At 40.1% G+C, this 18,903-nt stretch overlaps 1 protein-coding gene across 1 annotated transcript; it reads right to left on the bottom strand.

Annotated features, from left to right (window-relative positions):
- Positions 1–5,798: 5,798 nt before the first annotated feature.
- Positions 5,799–14,605, bottom strand: LOC148113651 (vomeronasal type-2 receptor 26-like). Its single transcript, XM_087893239.1, has 3 exons — positions 14,048–14,605; positions 8,285–8,411; positions 5,799–6,840 (listed from the first exon to the last, which is right to left on the bottom strand). The coding sequence occupies exons 1-3, from the start codon at positions 14,603–14,605 to the stop codon at positions 5,942–5,944; spliced, it is 1,584 nt and encodes a 527-aa protein (XP_087749365.1). The 3' UTR covers positions 5,799–5,941.
- Between the last annotated feature and the right edge of the window lie 4,298 nt (positions 14,606–18,903).

Genomic DNA, 18,903 nt, shown 5'->3' on the forward strand with positions numbered 1-18,903 from the left:
TCTTTCATAACACGATACAATTGAAAGAAAGAAAGGCATAGATTATATTAAAAACCCTGCATTTGTGCACAAAGAACATTTTAGTCATATGAAGCACCTTTGAAAATCTAGGTAACATTAGATAGAGAAAACTTACACTGGTATATCATAAGGTTTTATAGAAGGATTTTCACTAAATTTAATTTCAAAAAAGTGGTAACCCATGTGAGATGCCATGCCACCAACGATGAAGTCACCAGGCTGGTACCACTCATGTGGAACAAGGAAAACATCACTTGCAGGGCAGCTCAGAGTAACTACTTTGTGTACCAAAAACATCAGAAATAACATTTTCATGCTTTTGTTATTGTGAAAATGGTTTGCCTTCATTCCTACCAATCAGGAAGTACACCTAATTCAATACTTCATCTAAAGATTGATCCAAGGTTTAGATCTGAGAATATACCTAATGAGAAAATCTATCATTTTCTATTTGAAGATCCACATGAGTGCAAATTTGTATCTTGAATTCCACCCAGATTTGAACAGCTACTCTGGCAAAAGAGAACAGAGGGTAGAAACCTGAAGCAATGTGTCTGACAGAGCTATTATTACCTTTGTGCCAAACTTCCTGTGGTTCAAGCTGATACCTTGACTGTTATTGAATATAATTCCCTTCTGTGCAGTCTTTGGTGTTTTGGCCTAGCTAAGAAAACATGCTGATTCATGTAGAAGATAATAATTTTGTTTTGATGAGATATGGCTATGGCTCAACAGTTTTTTTTTTTAAATGACCAAATGCCAATGAAAGTAATATAAGAGAGATTTGCAATAAAGTATATGCTTAGTTGTTGAAATTGTTGAAAGTGTTTTTTTGAAACTACCACATTTATTTTCTACAATTTTTTCACAAAATAGAATATGAATGGATCCACTTCCTCACCAAGATCTGCTGGAGGATTGCTTACAATTGTCCAAACATCCTCCCTCCATTTTTAAGTTCTATGAGAGATAGTTAGACTCGTTAAGATGAGCCAAAGGAAAAACCTCTTCCAATTCTTGTAACAGATAGCATTAACTGTCTTGTAACACAAGCTAATTGTCCTCAACCTTCTTTGAGCTCAGAAAAGATCTTTCATCATCTCATCAGACTGTCTTTATACTTAAGAGAAATTTACTATTGGTAGTTCAGGGCAATGATGAGCCCGTAACCTGTTAAGGAATTGTGTGGCAGGTAATTGGAGACACCGACACAAACTTTATATATGTCTTATATTTAACATTTAAATTTACAGCAGTCTTTGTCATTATCCAGAAAGAAAAAACCCAAGATAGTCTGAAATACACGAATATCATGAGGCAAGTTAAACAGTATACAGAACACACTGAAAAAAAAGTCTGGAAAAAAGGGAAACTCCCCCTTAATACTTACAGCAACCAATTATAATGTACATTTCATGTACATGAGTCAGCACTCTCTAACTACCTACACTACCTCACAGTATAAGATGCACCGGACCATAAGATGCACATTACCTTTAGAGGAGGAAACAAAGAAAAAAAATATGTGGCTCTGCCTCCCGGAATCCATTCAGTATTCATCTGGCTAGCATCTTTGCAGCAAACAGCAAATAGCCTGGTCAGCTTCAGCACATTATCACAGCCCCAGCACATGGCTCGTCAGTGCTCTGCTCCATTGCACCCACCACCAGTCAACTGAGCTGAGCCGCTGCCACTGCCGGGGAATGATGGAGCCTTTGCTGCCAAGCAGCTGGTTGGTGATTGGATTTGCTCCTGGAATACCACCAATCAGCTGTTCTAGGTGGCAGGGATCACCACCATTTCCTATCACCGTCGCCTATCGCTGCCGCCGCTGATCACCATCATCGTTCACCACCACCGTTCACTGCCGTCATCCAGAGGCAGCAATCAGAGGCAATTGGTGGTGGTGGCGAATGGTGGCAGCAATCGGTGGCGGCAGCAATCCCCGCTGCTTAGACAACTGATCAGTGGTATTCCAGGAGGCAAATCCAATTGCCAATTAACTGCTCAGCAGCAAAGACTCCAGCATTCCTCAGAGATGGTGAATGGCAGCAGTGGTGACAGGCGGCAGTGATGACAGGCAGCAGTGAACAACGATGACGTACTCCCCCCCCGCTGCAATATTTGCTCTATAAGTGAATACACAGACATTTCCACCCACTTTTTGGGGGGGGAAAGTGTGTCTCATAGTACGAAAAATACGGTAATCAACTACACCTGTGTGTTCTGGCCTATTATCCACTTCCCTGTTCCAGTTACTAAAATTAATATCTAAAATAGAGGTACTACTATTCTGTCTATGTACTTCAATTTATTTATTTATTTATTTCATGTATTTATATGCCGCCTTTCTCCCGAAGGACTCAGGGCAGCGAAAACAAGTTAAAAAGCATGCAACAATAAAATCCCCTTAAAACCAAATAAGTAATAAATAATAAAATATTAAAACCCAGAATCATAGTCAGCCCATTTATATGAACAGCCAAGTTTTCAAGTCATGACGGAAGGAGCGGAGATCAGGAGCCATACGGAGCTCGGTAGGTAACTCATTCCAGAGTGTGGGAGAGCACACAGAGAAAGCCCTCCCCCTAGACGTCGACAGACGGCATTAGCTCGCTGATGGTACCCTGAGGAGAGCAACCCTATGTGAGCAAACAGGATAGTGGGAGGCAGGCAGGAGAAGGTCCTGCAAATATACCAGACCTAAGTCATGAAGGGTCTTATAGGTGAGGACTAGCACCCTGAAGCGGATCCAGAGAACCACTAGTAACCAGTGTAGTTTGTGTAGGAGAGGTGTTATATGGGAGTAATGAGGGGCTCCCGTTACAACCCCTGCAGCTGCATTTTGGATCAGCTGGAGCCTCCGGGTGCACCTCAAGGGTAGCCCCATGTAGAGGGAATTGCAGTAATCCAAGCGGGAAGTAACCAGGGCATGAGTGACAGTGCAAAGGTCATCTCGGTCTAGAAAAGGGCGCAACTGGCGCACCAGGCAAACCTGTGCGAAGGCCCCCCTGGTCAATGCCTCCCTTCCATTGAAACTGGGGATATAGTACATGGTGGGACTCCTAGGAGATCATCCATCTGTTGCTCCCATAAAGCTCCCATGGTTGAAGAGTTTTTATGTGCCTTGATCCTGGTAATATAGTATTGAGGCATCCCTTAATTGACGTGAGTTACTCTCTCATATTGGGTATTATGAGTTACTCTCTCATATTGGGCATATGATGGCCGTGGCTTTCTATCAGGTTCTCCTGATACACCAGTTGCGCCCCTTTCTGGATTGGGACTCCTTATTCACGGTCACTCATGCCCTCGTCACTTCCCGCCTGGACTACTGCAATGCTCTCTACATGGGGCTCCCCTTGAGGAGCACCCGGAGGCTCCAACTGGTGCAGAATGCAGCTGCGCGGGTACTTATGGGGGCGACATGGTGCTCCCATGTAACACCTCTCCTGCGCAAGCTGCATTGGTTTCCAGTGGTCTTCTGGGTGCGCTTCAAGGTACTGGTCCTCATCTTCAAAGCGCTCCATGGCTTAGGGCCCAGTTATTTACGAGCCCACCTTCTGCCACCGATAACCTCCCACCGGCCAATACGCTCCCACAGAGAGGGTCTCCTCAGGGTGCCGTCGGTCAGGCAATGTCGACTGGCGACCCTCCGGGGAAGAGCCTTCTCTGTGGGGGCACCCACCCTCTGGAATGATCTATCCCCAGGGATACGACTGATCCCGGACCTCCGAACCTTTTGCTGGGCTCTGAAAACGTTCCTATTTCGGCAAGCCGGGCTGGCTTAAAAATTTTTATTGGTGAATTTTATGGGTAAGGGGTTTTAAATTGGGGAAAGCCATTAGGGATTTAATTTTGTTTTAAATGTATTTTAATGTTTATATTGTAAGTTTTTTAATCTTGGCTGTTTACCGCCACGAGTCCTTCGGGAGAAGGGGCGGTATAAAAATTAAATAAATAAATAAATAAATAACCCGAAGAACAAGGTCTATATTACAGTTGTGGTCTCTCTGTGGGAAAAGAACTGCTACTTCCTCCTCCCCCAAAATATCTAGAAAATCTGTGTATTTAACTGGTAACTTGTTTCCATGACTCTTCTGCAATATGGATTGTACTATTGAGTGGCTGAAGGGACACGGTGGCTCAGTGACTAAGATGCTGAGCTTGTCGATTCGAAAGGTCGGCAGTCCAGCAGTTTGAATCCCTAGTGCCAAGTAACGGGGTGAGGTCCCGTAACTTGTTCCAGCTTCTGCCAGCCTAGCAGTTCGAAAGGACATAAAAATGCAAGTAGAAAAATAGGGACCACCTTTGGTGGGAAGGTAACAGCGTTCCGTGCACCTTTGGCATTGAGTGATGCCAGCCACATGACCACGGAGACGTCTTCGGACACCGCTGGCTCTTCGGCTTTGAAATGGAGATGAGCACTGACCCCTAGAGTTGGGAACAACTAGCACATATGTCCGAAAGGAACCTTTACCTTTACTGTGGGGCTGCTGTTGTGTCAGAGGTGCCAGGGGTGCTGGTTGCAACAAGTGCTGCATCTGTTGTATTGTATATACATTCAATACAATGTTGCATGGTCAGCCACTGCTTCTGGTTGTTGGACGCCATGCTGGTGGAAACCCATTGCTCTTCAGTAAACAAATTTGGGAGTGGAGATTAATGTCAGGCACAAGAAAAAACAAATCCAGACATTAAGCTTCAAGTAAATTGATTTTTTGCTTAAAATCTATGCAGAGAAATCCACTCAACAAATGGACATCATATGGTTAGAAATAGATAATGGTCAATGGCATTCATGGGGGGGTTGCACTTGTGGCTATGAAAGGTCTCTAAACCAGGGGTGAAATGCTCCCGGTTTGGACCAGATCGCCCGATCCGGTAGCGATGGAGGCGGGTGGTTCAGAGAACTGGTAGCAAAAATCTCTGCCCCCCCCATGCCCAGCTGAGCCGCACAATTATCAGAGGTTTTTTTTCTTTTAAATGCCCCTGACGATCCAAGCTGAGTTGCCTGATTATCAAGCTGAGTTTGACGATCCAAGCTGACGATCCAAGACGATGCCTGATGATCCAAGCTGAGTTGCCTGATCATCAGAGGCTATCTATCTTTTTATATATCTTGTATGTTTTTTTCTAAAGAATAAGATTCATTTTGTTGCAGAAATGAATAAAAACCCTGAACTAAAAAAAAAAAAAAAGACTCTGATGAGCCAAGCTGAGTTGCCTGATCGGCAGAGGCATTTTAAAGAAAAAAAGCCTCTGATGATCAGGCAACTCAGCTGGGATCTTCAGAGCCTTTTCAAAGCATTTTTTAACAACCTCTTCACCGAAGAGGTTGTAGAAAAAATGGTTTTAAAAGTTAAAAAAATTGGCCACGCCCACCCAGTCACATTACCCCCACACACACACCAAACCATGCCCACAAAACCGGTAGTAACAAATTTTAGATTTCACCACTGCTCTAAATTGATCCCTTTTTCATTCATCCCCCTGGCTCTACCAGTTTTCTCCTACACAAATAAAATCACTCTTTATTATAGTTATTGGGCAGAAGTAAGGAAGAGGCAGAACCAGAACACATTTCATTTCATTAGTTTTACATGTTGTTAAAATGTGATCATCAGTTACAGTGGACCTAAATTTATAGATTAAAAATGAGTGGTCTAGAATGGATCTAACATAATATTTAAAAAAAACAACAACAAGGTGAAATGTACAGCATTCAGAAACCATGATACTGGGTTAAATTCATGTCTACAAAATGATATTCAGACTTTTAGTATATTAATGTAGTGGTTTATAATTAGAAGGTATAAATATCATGATAGGAGCACATCAAATATTGGCCATGCTTTGAGTCAATACCCGAAAAGTCCTTACAGCATTTTTTTCCTAGCAATAAAGATCATATAGGGTACTAATTCCTCTTTATGAGTTGCTCTCTGTGGTTGAGGTCAGGCCGCAAAACAATAACATAGCACTTTGGCAAGAATATGCATCCCAGTAATGCAGCACTGGAGGCCAAGATGGAGAAGACCTCCACAGCTACCATGGCTTTGCCTTTTGTGCTCAGATAGGCTGGAAAGAAGGAGATCCACACACTGCAGAAGGCCAACATGCTGAAGGTGATGAACTTGGCTTCATTAAAGCTGTCGGGTAATTTACGGGCAAAAAAAGCCACAATAAAGCTGGCAATGGCCAAGATACCCATGTAGCCCAAGACACAGTAGAAGAAGAAAGCTGATCCCTCGTTGCATTGTAAAATCATTTCTTGGATCTCTGAGTGCATGTTCAACTCAGGGAATGGGGGATGTGTGAACAACCAAAGAATACAAATCCATACTTGGAATAGAGAGCAAGAAAGAACAGTCCAAAAGCCCAATTTGTTTCCAACCCATTTTCTCATCTGAGATCCTGGTTTAGTGGCCATGAAAGCCACAACCACAGTGATGGTTTTTGCGAGAACACTGGAAATGGCCACTGAGAAAGTGATGCCAAACATTGATTGTCGAAGAAGGCAGGTCAGTTTGCTAGGCTGACTGAGAAAGAGTAAAGAGGAGAGAAAACAGAGCTGAAGAGAGACAAGGAGGGTGTAGGTGAGGGACCTGTTGTTGGCTCTGACAATGGGAGTATCCCTGTGCTTAATAAAAGTTTCAAGTACCCAAGATGTCAAGAAGAAGAAACAAAGAGCTGCTGAGGCTAAACCAATCCCCAAGGTTTCTTCAAAGGTTAGAAACACCACCGATTTCAGAATACATCCTTTCTTTTCTTTATTTGGATAATGATCTTCTGAACATTGAAAACAGTCATCCATATCTGGAAGAAAAATCAAGGAAATTTGTCATCTAGGCATTCCAAATTATTGAAAATTACCTTACTAATTTTATGCATTCTCAAATGGTATATTGAAGTTTGCTTAAGTATAATAAAAGTTGGTAGAATTTTATACCAGAATAACCTGTGTATTCCAGTCCCCTGAACTCACTCCCAGTTCCTAGATTGCATACTCTCAGAGGCCCTGGTGTTCGGCTGCTGTTGCTTAATGTGAAGTTGCTTAACAACAATGCTCTTCTCATTCAAGATCTCATTAAGGAGGAGTGAGTCAACCTAGCTGTAGGGTTCCAAGTAACACTTCAACAAAAGAGACTCCAAGGCTTGAGTTTCCTCAAAGTTCCATTTTATTAGAGGTGTTGTATGGGCACATCTGGGAAAACCCGAATCTAAAAGTTTCCAAGTTTTCCTCACCCACTGAAATATGAGCCAGCAATGTGCAGCAGCTGCCAAAAAAGCCAACACAGTTCTAGGCTGCATAATCAGAGGGATAGAATCAAGATCACGTGAAGTGTTAATACCACTTTATAATGCCTTGGTAAGGCCATACTTGGAATATTGCATCCAGTTTTGGTCACCATGATGTAAAAAAGATGTGGAGACTCTAGAAAGAGTGTAGAGAAAAGCAACAAAGATGATGAGACTGGAGACTAAAACATATGAAGAATGGTTGCAGCAACTGGACATGGCTAGTTTAATGAAAAGAAGGACTAGGGGAGACATGATAGCAGTGTTCCAATATCTCAGGGGCTGCCACAAAGAAGAGGGAGTCAAGCTATTCTCCAAAGCACTTGAGGGTAGGACAAGAAGCAGTGGGTGGAAACTAATCAAGGAGAGAAGCAACTTAGAACTAAGGAGAAATTTCCTGACAGTTAGAACAATTAATCAGTAGAACAACTTTTTTTTTTTTTAAATTCGATTTATATGCCGCCCTTCTCCGGAGACTCAGGGCGGCTTACAATGCGTTAAGCAATAGCCTTGATTCTTTTGTATATTTTATACAAAGTCAGCTTATTGCCCCCACAAACTGGGTCCTCATTTCACCTACCTTAGAAAGGATGGAAGGCTGAGTCAACCTTGAGCCTTGGAGAGATTCGAACCAGCAGAAATTGCAGGCAGCTGTGTTAATAACAGGGTGCACTAAACCACTATACTATCAAGGCTCTTGTCTCCAGAAGTTGTGAATGCTCCAACACTGGAAGTTTTTAAGAAGATGTTGGATATCCATTTGTCTGAAGTGGTGTAGGGGGTTGGACTAGAAGACCTCCAAGGTCCCATCCAACATTGTTATTTAATATTCTAGATCTGAAAGGAAAATCAAGCATATTTTTTTCATCTTGACATTCCATATTATTGAAAATTACCTTATTCATTTTATGCATCAAAGCTTACTTAAGGATAATGTAAAATGGTAGAATTGCTACCCTACCATTTTGATTTGAAATCTTCCCTTCTGGGCATGGAACACAGTCATAGCAGCAGAACTGATCCCCTTCAATTCCCTTCTTCCAGGATCCAGGGAAACAAGGGTCATTACATCGAGAAATTGGAAGAACCTGGTGATAAGCATAAAAGGCTTTGAAAAGTGAGATATTTAATACAGTTTGTAATCTTTCTCCTTTATGGAGATGAATTATTTTTGACTTTCCAAAATGATATGGAATTTATCAACTTCATCAACAACTAAAAAAAGATATAGAAATTATAATGCTTCATAAAAGATCCTGTTTGAAGAACAATGGTGAGTAAATAATTGCACCTCATGACATAGTCATGGAAACATGGCCACTTTTATGATTTCAAATTGAAATGCAAACCAAGTACACAAACATGGCTTTTGTATTGTATTGTATTGTATTGTATTGTATTGTATTGTATTGTATTGTATTGTATTGTATTGTATTGTATTGTATTGTATTGTATTATAATTTCGTCAAATGGGTGATGCTTGACCATCAATAACATTGGAAAAGAATGTCCCACTGTTTATTTTACAAAACCAGAAAACAGATTTCTAAACAGACTGATCACTAATTCAATACCTGGTTAAAAGCTGGATTCCAGACAATCACCTCTTCACCAATGATTAATTCCTTCCCTTTTGGAGCTTGTAGATCCAGCTTTCCAACTCTAACTCTCTGAAAGGATCTGTTTGGAAAGGTGATCAGGTTGGTGATGTCGAATCCACCTGTTGCTTCCCCTTTCTCATTCAGGAACACTGTCTCCCCAGCTGAATTGTTAAAGGAAATGCCTTGAAGAAATGAATGGAGCTACTTGACAGAGAATACAAGAGAGAAGGAATTGAAAGCAATATAGCAGAGAACAACATATTCAAATTTCATCCACTCATTCTTTCCATTTCAATACCTATTATTAAATATCTATACTTAGAAATTTGATAATCAATATTGCATGGAAATCTACATGTCCACTCTATTATTTGTTTGATATTATTTTAAGGAAAAGTAAGAATTAACTGAAACAGAATGAAAATAGTTTTTTGGAATTGTGTGGCTTTCTTCAATTTTGTTTTAGGCATATTACTTAAACAACTAATTTAAGATACAGGTAATTGTGATTACAGTCACAATTAAGCCAAAATTTATGTTGCTAAAGTGAGAAATGTGTTAGGTGAGTTTTGCCCCATTTACAATTTTTCTTGCCATATTTGTTAAGTGAATCACTGCCATTGTTAAGACCATTACACTGTTGTTAAGTGAATCTGACTTTCCCATTAATCACAAATGACCCCAGAACACTGCAACTGTCATAAATATGACTCAGCATCTGAATTTTGATCACATGTCCATGAGGATGCTGCAGCAGTCATAATGGTGAAAAATGGTCATTAGTATAATCTATCTCTCCTTTCGGAGGTGCAGTGTTTATACAATATAGTGAAACAAAAATTAAAAAAGCTTCATCCTTAACTATACAATATTTTATACAATATAACTATAATTCATGTGCCAGGTCAAAGTTCTAGAGTCATGTTTTCATCTTATTGTTCAACCAGTGATACCAAATATCCGATACGTCATAATATTTTGAATCGTCCTCATTTTTTAACTCACTTGTCAGTTTCGCCATTTCTGCGCACTCTAGGATCTTATTTATTAAGGTTTCTTCTGAGGGCATAAGTTTGTTATTCCAGCATTTTGCGAAGGCTAATCTAGTCGCAGTTATAATCTGGATTATCAGTTGGGTTTTATTGTTGTTAAAGCCTTCTTCGGTTATGCCTAGGAGAAAAAGCTCTGGGGCTAGGGCTACCTCTTGCCCCGTTATTTCACAGAGCCAATGTCTGATTTTGGACCAGTACTTTTTAGTCTCAGGGCAAGTCCACCATAGGTGGTAAAAGGTGCCGACCGTTTTTCCACATTTCCAACATGTGGGAGAGAGATTTGGAAACATCTTAGCTAGCCTCGCTGGGGCTAGATGCCACCTGTGTAACAATTTGTAATGATTTTCCCTAAACGTTGTCGATCTGGTTATTTTGTAGATTTTGTTCCAAGCTATCTCCCAATCGTTAAAATTTAGTCTGTGTCCTAAATTTTTTTCCCAGATGTTCAGTTGATTTTTTGCTATGGACTCTGCCTTATCTTCATCTAGTAAAAAGTTATAGATTTTTGTTAACATTTTCTTATCTGTTCCCCAAATAATTTTGTCAAAGTATCCGTATTTTACTGCTATACCAAATTTGTCTCTATCTTTTTGGAATCTTGAGTTAATCTGGAAATAGTTCCACCAATCCAAGTTTAGGCCCTGGTCCCTCAATAGGTCCAGCGATTTAAGTTTCCCTTCTTCATCGAGGATGTCCTTGTATGTACTCCATTTATACTCATCTCTCCTGTTTCATGCCGCCAATGCTTCCATAATGGAAAGCCAGTTGGGTACCTTGGTATAAACCCTCTGCCTAATTTCGACCCACGTACGAATAAGAGTCTCCCTAATTTTGTGTTTGTGGAAATAAGATTTTTTCTTGTTTTTTATATCCCAAAGGTAGGAGTGCCATCCTTCTAGGAGGTCATGTCCTTCCAAAATCAGGGTTCTCCTGTCTTGTAACTTGATCCACTCCTTGATCCAAATCATTTTTGCCGCCTTTTGATATAATTCCCAGTCCGGGAGCCCAAAGCCTCCCAAATTCCTTTTCCCTTGGAGTATCTTGAAAGAAATCCTCGATTTCTTGCCCTCCCACAGAAAGTTTCTGATGTATTTGTTCAAGTCGAAAAAGAATTTTTTGTCTAATGAAAATGAAATGTTTTGGAATAGGAACAAAATTTTAGGTAAAATATTCATTTTAATCGCTGCAATTTTACCAATCAGAGACAATTTGAGCTTTTTCCATCTTTCAAGGTCTTGGTGTGTTTTCTGCAGAAGGGGGATATAATTATCATCTTTTAATGAGGAGAATCTCGCAGTGATCCATATTCCCAAGTATTTTATTTTCCTAACTGTCTGGAGGCCTAATAAATCTTCCAATTCTTCCTTTTGTAGATCTATCATGTTTTTCGCTATTATTTTAGTTTTATCCTTATTGAGTTTAAGGCCTGCCACCTCTCCATAGTCCTGAATTTCCTGCATTAATTTTAAACCGGATTCTAATGGATCTTCCATTATGAGGGCTACATCGTCAGCAAAAGCTTGGGTTTTGAATATTTCATTCCTAATCTTTAATCCTTTGATATCTTTGTTAGCTCTTATCTTTCTAAGTAGCACCTCTAGTGCCAAAATATATAATAAGGGAGATAAGGGGCATCCCTGCCTGACTCCTTTTTGGATCTGAAACGACTGGGTTCTGTCTCCATTCACTAGTATATTTGCCCTCTGATTTTTATAGATATTTTCAAGCATCTTCCTAAAGTTGGTACCGAATCCCATTAGGTCAATTTGATTTATCATAAAAGCCCAATTCAAGTTGTCGAATGCCTTTTGGGCATCGACAAACATTAAGGCCAGCTGTTTTTCAGGATGTTGTTCGTAATATTCAAAGGTGTTTAGAACTATTCTCAGGTTATCTCTGATCTGTCTCCCTAGGAGAAAACCATTTTGGTCTTTATGTATCCAGCGATTTAAAAATTTTTTGAGCCTCTCCGCAATTATATTCATAAACAATTTATAATCTGCGTTCAACAATGAAATAGGTCTGTAGTTGGATATCTGTTTCGGGTCGGCACCTTCTTTCAGTATCAGCGTCACATACGCTTCCCTCCATGAATCTGGGATTGTGATACCCGCCAAAGCCTCATTTAGTATTTCTAGTAACTCTAGTTTTAGGGCATCATCAAGTTTTTGGTATAATTCCCCGGGGAGACCATCTGGGCCTGGAGTTTTGTTCCTCTTTATTTTGGAAAGGGCCATTTTTAATTCCTCTATAGTGATCTTTTCATTTAACATTTCCTTTTCTTCTTCAGGGATTAACGGTAGTTTGGCTTCCAACAAATACTGTTCTACCTTGTTTAACGCAATTCCTTCACTTTTGTATAGATCTTCATAAAACTTTCTTATACTCTCTAATTTATCTTCTTCTTTCGTCAGCAAATTACCCTGAGAATCTTCTAATACTAATATTTGATTTTTTTCCCTCTCTTTTTTTAGTTTATACGCCAGCCATCTCCCTGACTTGTTAGCGTTCTCAAAACAATAATGCTTGGATCTTTTTATTTTTTGCGCCATTTCCTCCTGGTCCAATAAATTCAATCTATGTCTCGTCATCGACCACTGTTGTTTGATCGCCTCATCCCCCGGACATTGCTGGAGTTTATCTTCAGCTTGCAATAGCTTATTGGTGAGCTCTTCTCTACTCTTTCTTTTATCCTTGTTTTTGAAGGCAGTATATGAGATGGCAACCCCTCTCACATATGCCTTCATAGTATCCCACACAATTTCTTTGGCTGTCTCTCGGTTTCCATTTTCTATGAAGAAGCGTTTAACTTCTTCGTTCAATTTCAGTATAAACTCTTCTTCATATAGCAACTTAGTCCTTAGACTCCATCTCTGTTGTATTTTCTTTGTACCGTGGTGCCAGCTAATTTCAAGGAACTTATGGTCTGCCCAAGCATTTATGCACATGTTAACCTTTTTAATTTCTAGGCCCAGTTTCCTGGTAGCCCAGACCATATCTATTCTAGACCAGGAGTTTTGTGGCATTGAATAGAAAGTAAATTGTCTGTCATGAGGGTGTAAGGTGCGCCACATATCAGCTAGGTTTATCTCGTCCACTAAATCAAAGAAGGTCTTTGGTAAGGGAGATCTTTTATTCTTTTTAGTTATATCGCATTTGTAATCATATTTTGGATCTACTATTCCATTAAAGTCCCCTAGCATACATATTTCGTTATTTGCCCATTTTGCCAGCTGTTCATGCAATTTCCGGTAAAATTTCCCTTGTTTTTTATTCGGGGCATAAACCCCAACCAATAACACCTTGGAATTTCCTCTCGTTATTTCTCCTATAAGTATTATCCCTTTTTCATCTTTGTATTTACATTCTGCCTCTATTCCTTTCTTAACATAAATAGCCACCCCCCCCTTTTTATTTTCTCAGCTAATGAAAAGAATACTTTACCAAATTTAGTGTAATTTAAATAGTTGGCTTCGTCTTTTTTTATGTGAACCTCTTGGATACAAATTATGTCGGGATTTTGTTTCGCCAATTTTGACAATATTATCCTCCTTTTTTTGTAATCATTTAAACCATTCACATTTAATGATAAGATCTTAGTATCGTTCATTCCTGTAACTGTTCTCTAGTCTCTGGTTCTTATTTACCTTTTAATGTTACTGCTCTCACTGGTCTAGATTTTTTCCCCCTTTCTTCTGTGTCTTCCTTTTTCTTCTCCTCTTCTATATCTTCTGTTGTGATTTGTTCTTGAGATGTGTCTTCTTCAGTGTTTACTATTTCGTTTTCCTCCTTACTAATTTGTTCCTCTTCACCTCCCCTTAATTGCTCTAGGAAGTCTTGGGCGTCACTCACACAATCGATTTTGATTTTCCTCCCTTGCCAAGATATTAACATTCCTTCTGGCAAGAGCCACCTAAATATTATACTTCTCCTATTTAATTGGTTTGTCAAAAATTTATAATTTTTCCTCCTCTCCCTCACTCTTCTTGGAATTTGTTTTAAGATGTTCACTTCTTTTCCCCCAAAGATAATTTTTTCCTCCCTAGCTATATTATACAAAATGTCTCTCACTTTTTTCCTAGCGAAACGAACATGAACTTCTCTAGGGAGCCTGTTCCTTCTCACGTAGTTTGTTTGGACTCTGTAGACTTCGTCAATCTCTCGAATTATTTCTTGCTTATCCTGTTGGAGAGTCTCTGCAATCAACTCGGCCATCTTATCTCCTAGGTCGTCTTCTTTGTCTTCCACTATATTTTGGAATCGCAAGTAAAATGAGGCCTTGTCCATCTCGAGTTGTATTAGGGCGTCTTCTGTTTCTTTATTCTGCGCCAACAGGGTTTGATCGACTATGTCCAATTTCTTCTCGTTTTTTTCTATTCTTTGTTCCGCTTTTTGGATTCTGTTTTCATTACTAGCGATCGAAATTTGAATCTCATTCATTTTGGCATCAAGTCCATGTATGTCTAATTTCAGTTCAGAATGGCTATTCAAAAGTTTTTCTTGCATCGCAAGCATGGTTTCTTGTATTGTTAACAGAGACGATTGTACCGTTTGCAGCGTTGGAGTTGCTGGGGGTTTGTCTGTTTTCTGTAGACCCTCTGCTAATTTCTGGGTAGCTGGAGATGACATTGCTAACGTGGGAATGGATGGCACTTTTTTATTGGTTTTTGCGATTGTTGATGTCAAACTTGCCATTTCTTTCAAAAGCGCTTTTTGATCTCTAATTATATTCTCTATCTTTCTCCAAATGGTCATCCACTGGCGCTTGCCACCTTTTACGTTTTACTCCGGGGCAATATCTTAGGTCCCAACCTCCTTAATTGATTCCCACTGATCTCTTAATAGGTTTAAAATAGAACTTGATTTTAGATTACTATAATATGATAGTTCTACGTAACCAGCTAACTGCAATAGGTAAAAGTAGGGTTCTTATGAAGCTAAGTACAGTCTTAATATAATTTGTTAATGTAGATGTATTAATAAATTAATAAGTTGGACAATTAATAAGTTAAGTTAATGAATAGGTTAATAAATTTATCAATTCTCTCAATAATTCCTATATATCTAAAATTAAACCCTTAATATATACAAAATTACTATAAAATAAATAAATCTATAAAATAACTATTAGAAATAGAAATAAATATTTAGGATTAAATAGGTTCAGTAAATAAGATAAATATACCTAAATAAATATATATAATATATCAATTCAATAAATTCAAATCTAAATCCTGATATAAAATTTTATCCAATCACTTCATTAATCAATTTATGACTTCAAAGTATCTTAACACTAAGGAAATCTATTTGGTAGTATAATAAAATTTTTTGGTGATTTTAAAAGTACTTATCCAAGACAAAGTCAAAGTTCTGGGTATTAGAATCACAAATACTCAAAAGAGCAGGAGGGAAAATGAGTAGGAATATATCTGTGATGTAATACGGTAATCGCCCAGCTTTAGGTCTTCGCCTCTCAGCTCTGTTTGATTCTGACGCTTCTCAGTGGTAAAAGCTCATGGCTAGAGTGTCTCCTTGTCGGTCCTCTGCTGTTACAGTCTTCCACTTTAATGGGCGCACTTCCTGTTTCTCTAAAGCTCTCTAAAGCTCTCAAAGGCGGATCGCAAATTTCTCCTTCTTCTTTTTCACTTCGTTCACCAAACAGCACCCAACTGCCCCAATAGACTTTTCCTTAACTTTTTCCTTCTCACCGCACCATCTGGAGCTCTTTAAGAAAACGAACTACTCCCTCCGTAACTCTCGTCAGCTCGTCGGGTTGTCGGGTCTCCGTAGCTGCAATCCGCTTTACCCTCTCCGTCGCCGCCTCACATCAGGTCAAAACGCTCCTCTCCCGACTCCACCAACCTCCTCTTTCAGCGCTAAATCACTCCAGGGTATGGGAATAAGGTTTTCGATCTGGCACCGCACCTCCGATCTCCTTCTTAACTTCCCGTCACTTGTCGGTTATTGCAACTTCAGGCCCGCCATTAGTGGCCGGCTCACTGCGTTGGCTTGACAGAGGCGCCGGGTCCAGCGAGAAGTGGTTGCACCCCACTTTCCCACTCGCCTGGCTTCCCCTCTTGTCCGCAGGACTCTCTGGGCCCCATGCCCCCCAAGGGATCCCCAAAACACGATGAAAAAAGGTGTAGAGGAGCAGCGAGCACTCACTCCACACCCTGTCGCTGCAAATCACCAACCGGAAGTTGGAAATGGTCATTAGTCACTTTTGTTTCAGTACTGTTGTGACATCAAACGAACAGGAAGTGAATTGTTGTAAGTCAAGGACTATCTGTAGTTCATAGCTAACCTTTCCTCATTGAGGCAAAGCTATTTGAGAGTCTAAGGTCTGATTAACTTCCTTTAACCAGATTTTAGAACTCAAGCTTTCTTCAATAGATGAAAGTAAGGTAGAGGCCAGGGGTGAAATGTTACCGGTTTGGACTGGTTCAGTTGAACCGGTAGTGACGGAAGCGTGTGGGTCAGTGAACCGGTAGCGGTGGCAGTGTGAGGCTCTGCCCATCCAGCCGGATGTTGTTACAGGCTTTGCGCATACACAGAGGGTCCAAGCGTGTGCACGAAGCATGCGCTAACGTGCAGAACATGCACTTCTGAACCGGTAGGGGAGGTAAGTAGATTTCACTCCTGGTAGAGACTATTCCAAACATAGGTTTGTTTCATAGTATGGATGCCCCATGTAAAAAGGACCATTTTTATTTTACTCCTCTAAATCTCTGATAAAGACAAGAAGCTCAGCTTGTCACTCGTGAAAAGTTCATGAGCCACAAAGAAAGTGATTCGGTTATTTTTGGAAGAGACAACGAAAAGTAACCTAAATGATCATTTTAACTATCTCCTATTGTGCAAGCTATGGTGATTGATTAAAGAAATCCTACCGATAACTAAACCATGATTTTTATAATAGATTCTGAAAGATCAGAATATCAGAATAACCAAATGACAGAATAACAACGGTATCCAGCTATTCTGTATCTATTTTATACCACACAATATAACAGTGTTTGAAGGACCTTGGAGATCTTTTAGTACAACACCCTATTCAAGAAGACCCTACAACATTTCAGACAAAGGGCTGCCTAATCTGTTCATAAAAATCTCCAGTGATGGAGCACCCAGGACTTTTGATGAGATTTTTTTTACTTTAATTAGTTGTTCTCGCTGTCAATAATTTTTTCATTATGTCTACATTTTTTTTTATCATAAGTAAGTTGCAGAATTATAAATTAATATATTAAGACCTTCAACAATGGGTTCGAAAGACAATTCTATGTCAAACTGCTCATTGAAATAAAAAAGGGTGTCAAATGCAAAGGGAATACCTGCCAAGGTTGCAGATTTGGAAGATCAGATATTTTACCCATCAGGGTTTTCTTCCTATTGAACCCCAACATCTGTAGATCCTGCAAAGCATGAGCCACAGAATAAACAGCATTGTAGATGGTGTAGCTTTGGCCAGTCATTTCCATTTCAAAGACAGGCCCAGGAAGGTCCTCCAGCTTCAACTCCACAGTGCACTGCCTACTATGCATTTCTTGTAACTCTGGTTTTGGAAATGAACAATCAAATAATTGTTCCCAAGCATGCTGTCGAAACCCATCTCTGTTGTCTGAAAGGGGATTTATGGTCTGAAGATATTCCTTGAAATTTACAACTGCTCTTGAGTGAACAGTGAAGGAAATAGCCCCATTATACATCTTCAGATCCCATGTGATTTGAATGCCTGATAATACAAAATCAATCTGTGCAGTCATGATCCACACCTTTCTTAATAATGCAGTTTCCTTGTTTTCAGGATCTACCAGAAATGTTACAAATCTTATCCATATAATTGTCCAGGCTTCTCCATAGACAAGAAACACATTGGCTTCACTATCCATCATATTAATGGAAGTCATTGAGATTGTTTGATAAAACCCATGGAAGGCTTCCATGTGGAATTGTTGAGCAATCCTTTCTATGAACGATGAGCAGATTCCGTTTTGTGAAAGTAAGGGCTGCATTTTCTGTAAGAAATTTTCTCCATTGTTGTTATCAACAACAAATATCCCAATCCATGTCCACTTGAAATGACGAAGCAGTTGGACAATCCCAATGTACTGATCATCTTCTTTTGGAACCATGAAATAAACTGAAGAGAGTTTACTAGTCTGAATTTCCTCTTGGGCTAATGATCCATATGTCAGCTAAAAGAAGGCCAGTAGTATTCTGTTGAGTTCTTAAATAAAATGTAATTTTCCTATCTAGATTTCCTATTTTCCTATCTAGCTCTCTACATGGGGCTCCCATTGAGGAGCACCCAGAGGCTCCAACTAGCACAGAGTGCGGCCGCGTGGGTGGTAATGGGAGTGACATGGTGTTCCCATGTAACACCACTCCTGCGCGAGCTGCACTGGCTCCCGGTGGTCTTCCGGGTGCGCTTCAAGGTTTTGGTTACCACCTTTAGAGCGCTCCATGGCTTAGGACCATGGTTGGTTACCTACGGGACCGCCTACTACCACCAATAGCCTCCCACCAGCCGGTACGCTCTCATAGGGAGGGGCGCCTCTGGGTGCTGTCAGCCAAACAATGTCGACTGGCAGCCCCTAGGGGGAGAGCCTTCTCTGTGGGGGCACCTACTATCTGGAATGAGCTCCCCCCGGAGATTCGGAGGATCCTGGATCTGCGCACCTTCCACCGTGCTTTGAAGACCTTTTTATTCCACCAGGCGGGCCTGGCCTAATCTTTTCCCTCTTTTCTTTTTAATATGCAAATTTTAATCTGTTTTTTAAATGATTGGGGTGTTTTAATTTGTCTGGGCCAAATTGTTTAATTCGATTTTATCCTGTTTTTTAAATTTTGTATTTATGTATTTTACTGTTTGGCTGTTCACCGCCCTGAGTCCTTCGGGAGTAGGGCAGTATACAAATCAA

The sequence above is a fragment of the Pantherophis guttatus genome, chromosome 4 (assembly GCF_059756535.1).
Source record: "Pantherophis guttatus breed Tessera chromosome 4, ASM5975653v1, whole genome shotgun sequence".
NCBI lineage: Eukaryota > Metazoa > Chordata > Lepidosauria > Squamata > Colubridae > Pantherophis > Pantherophis guttatus.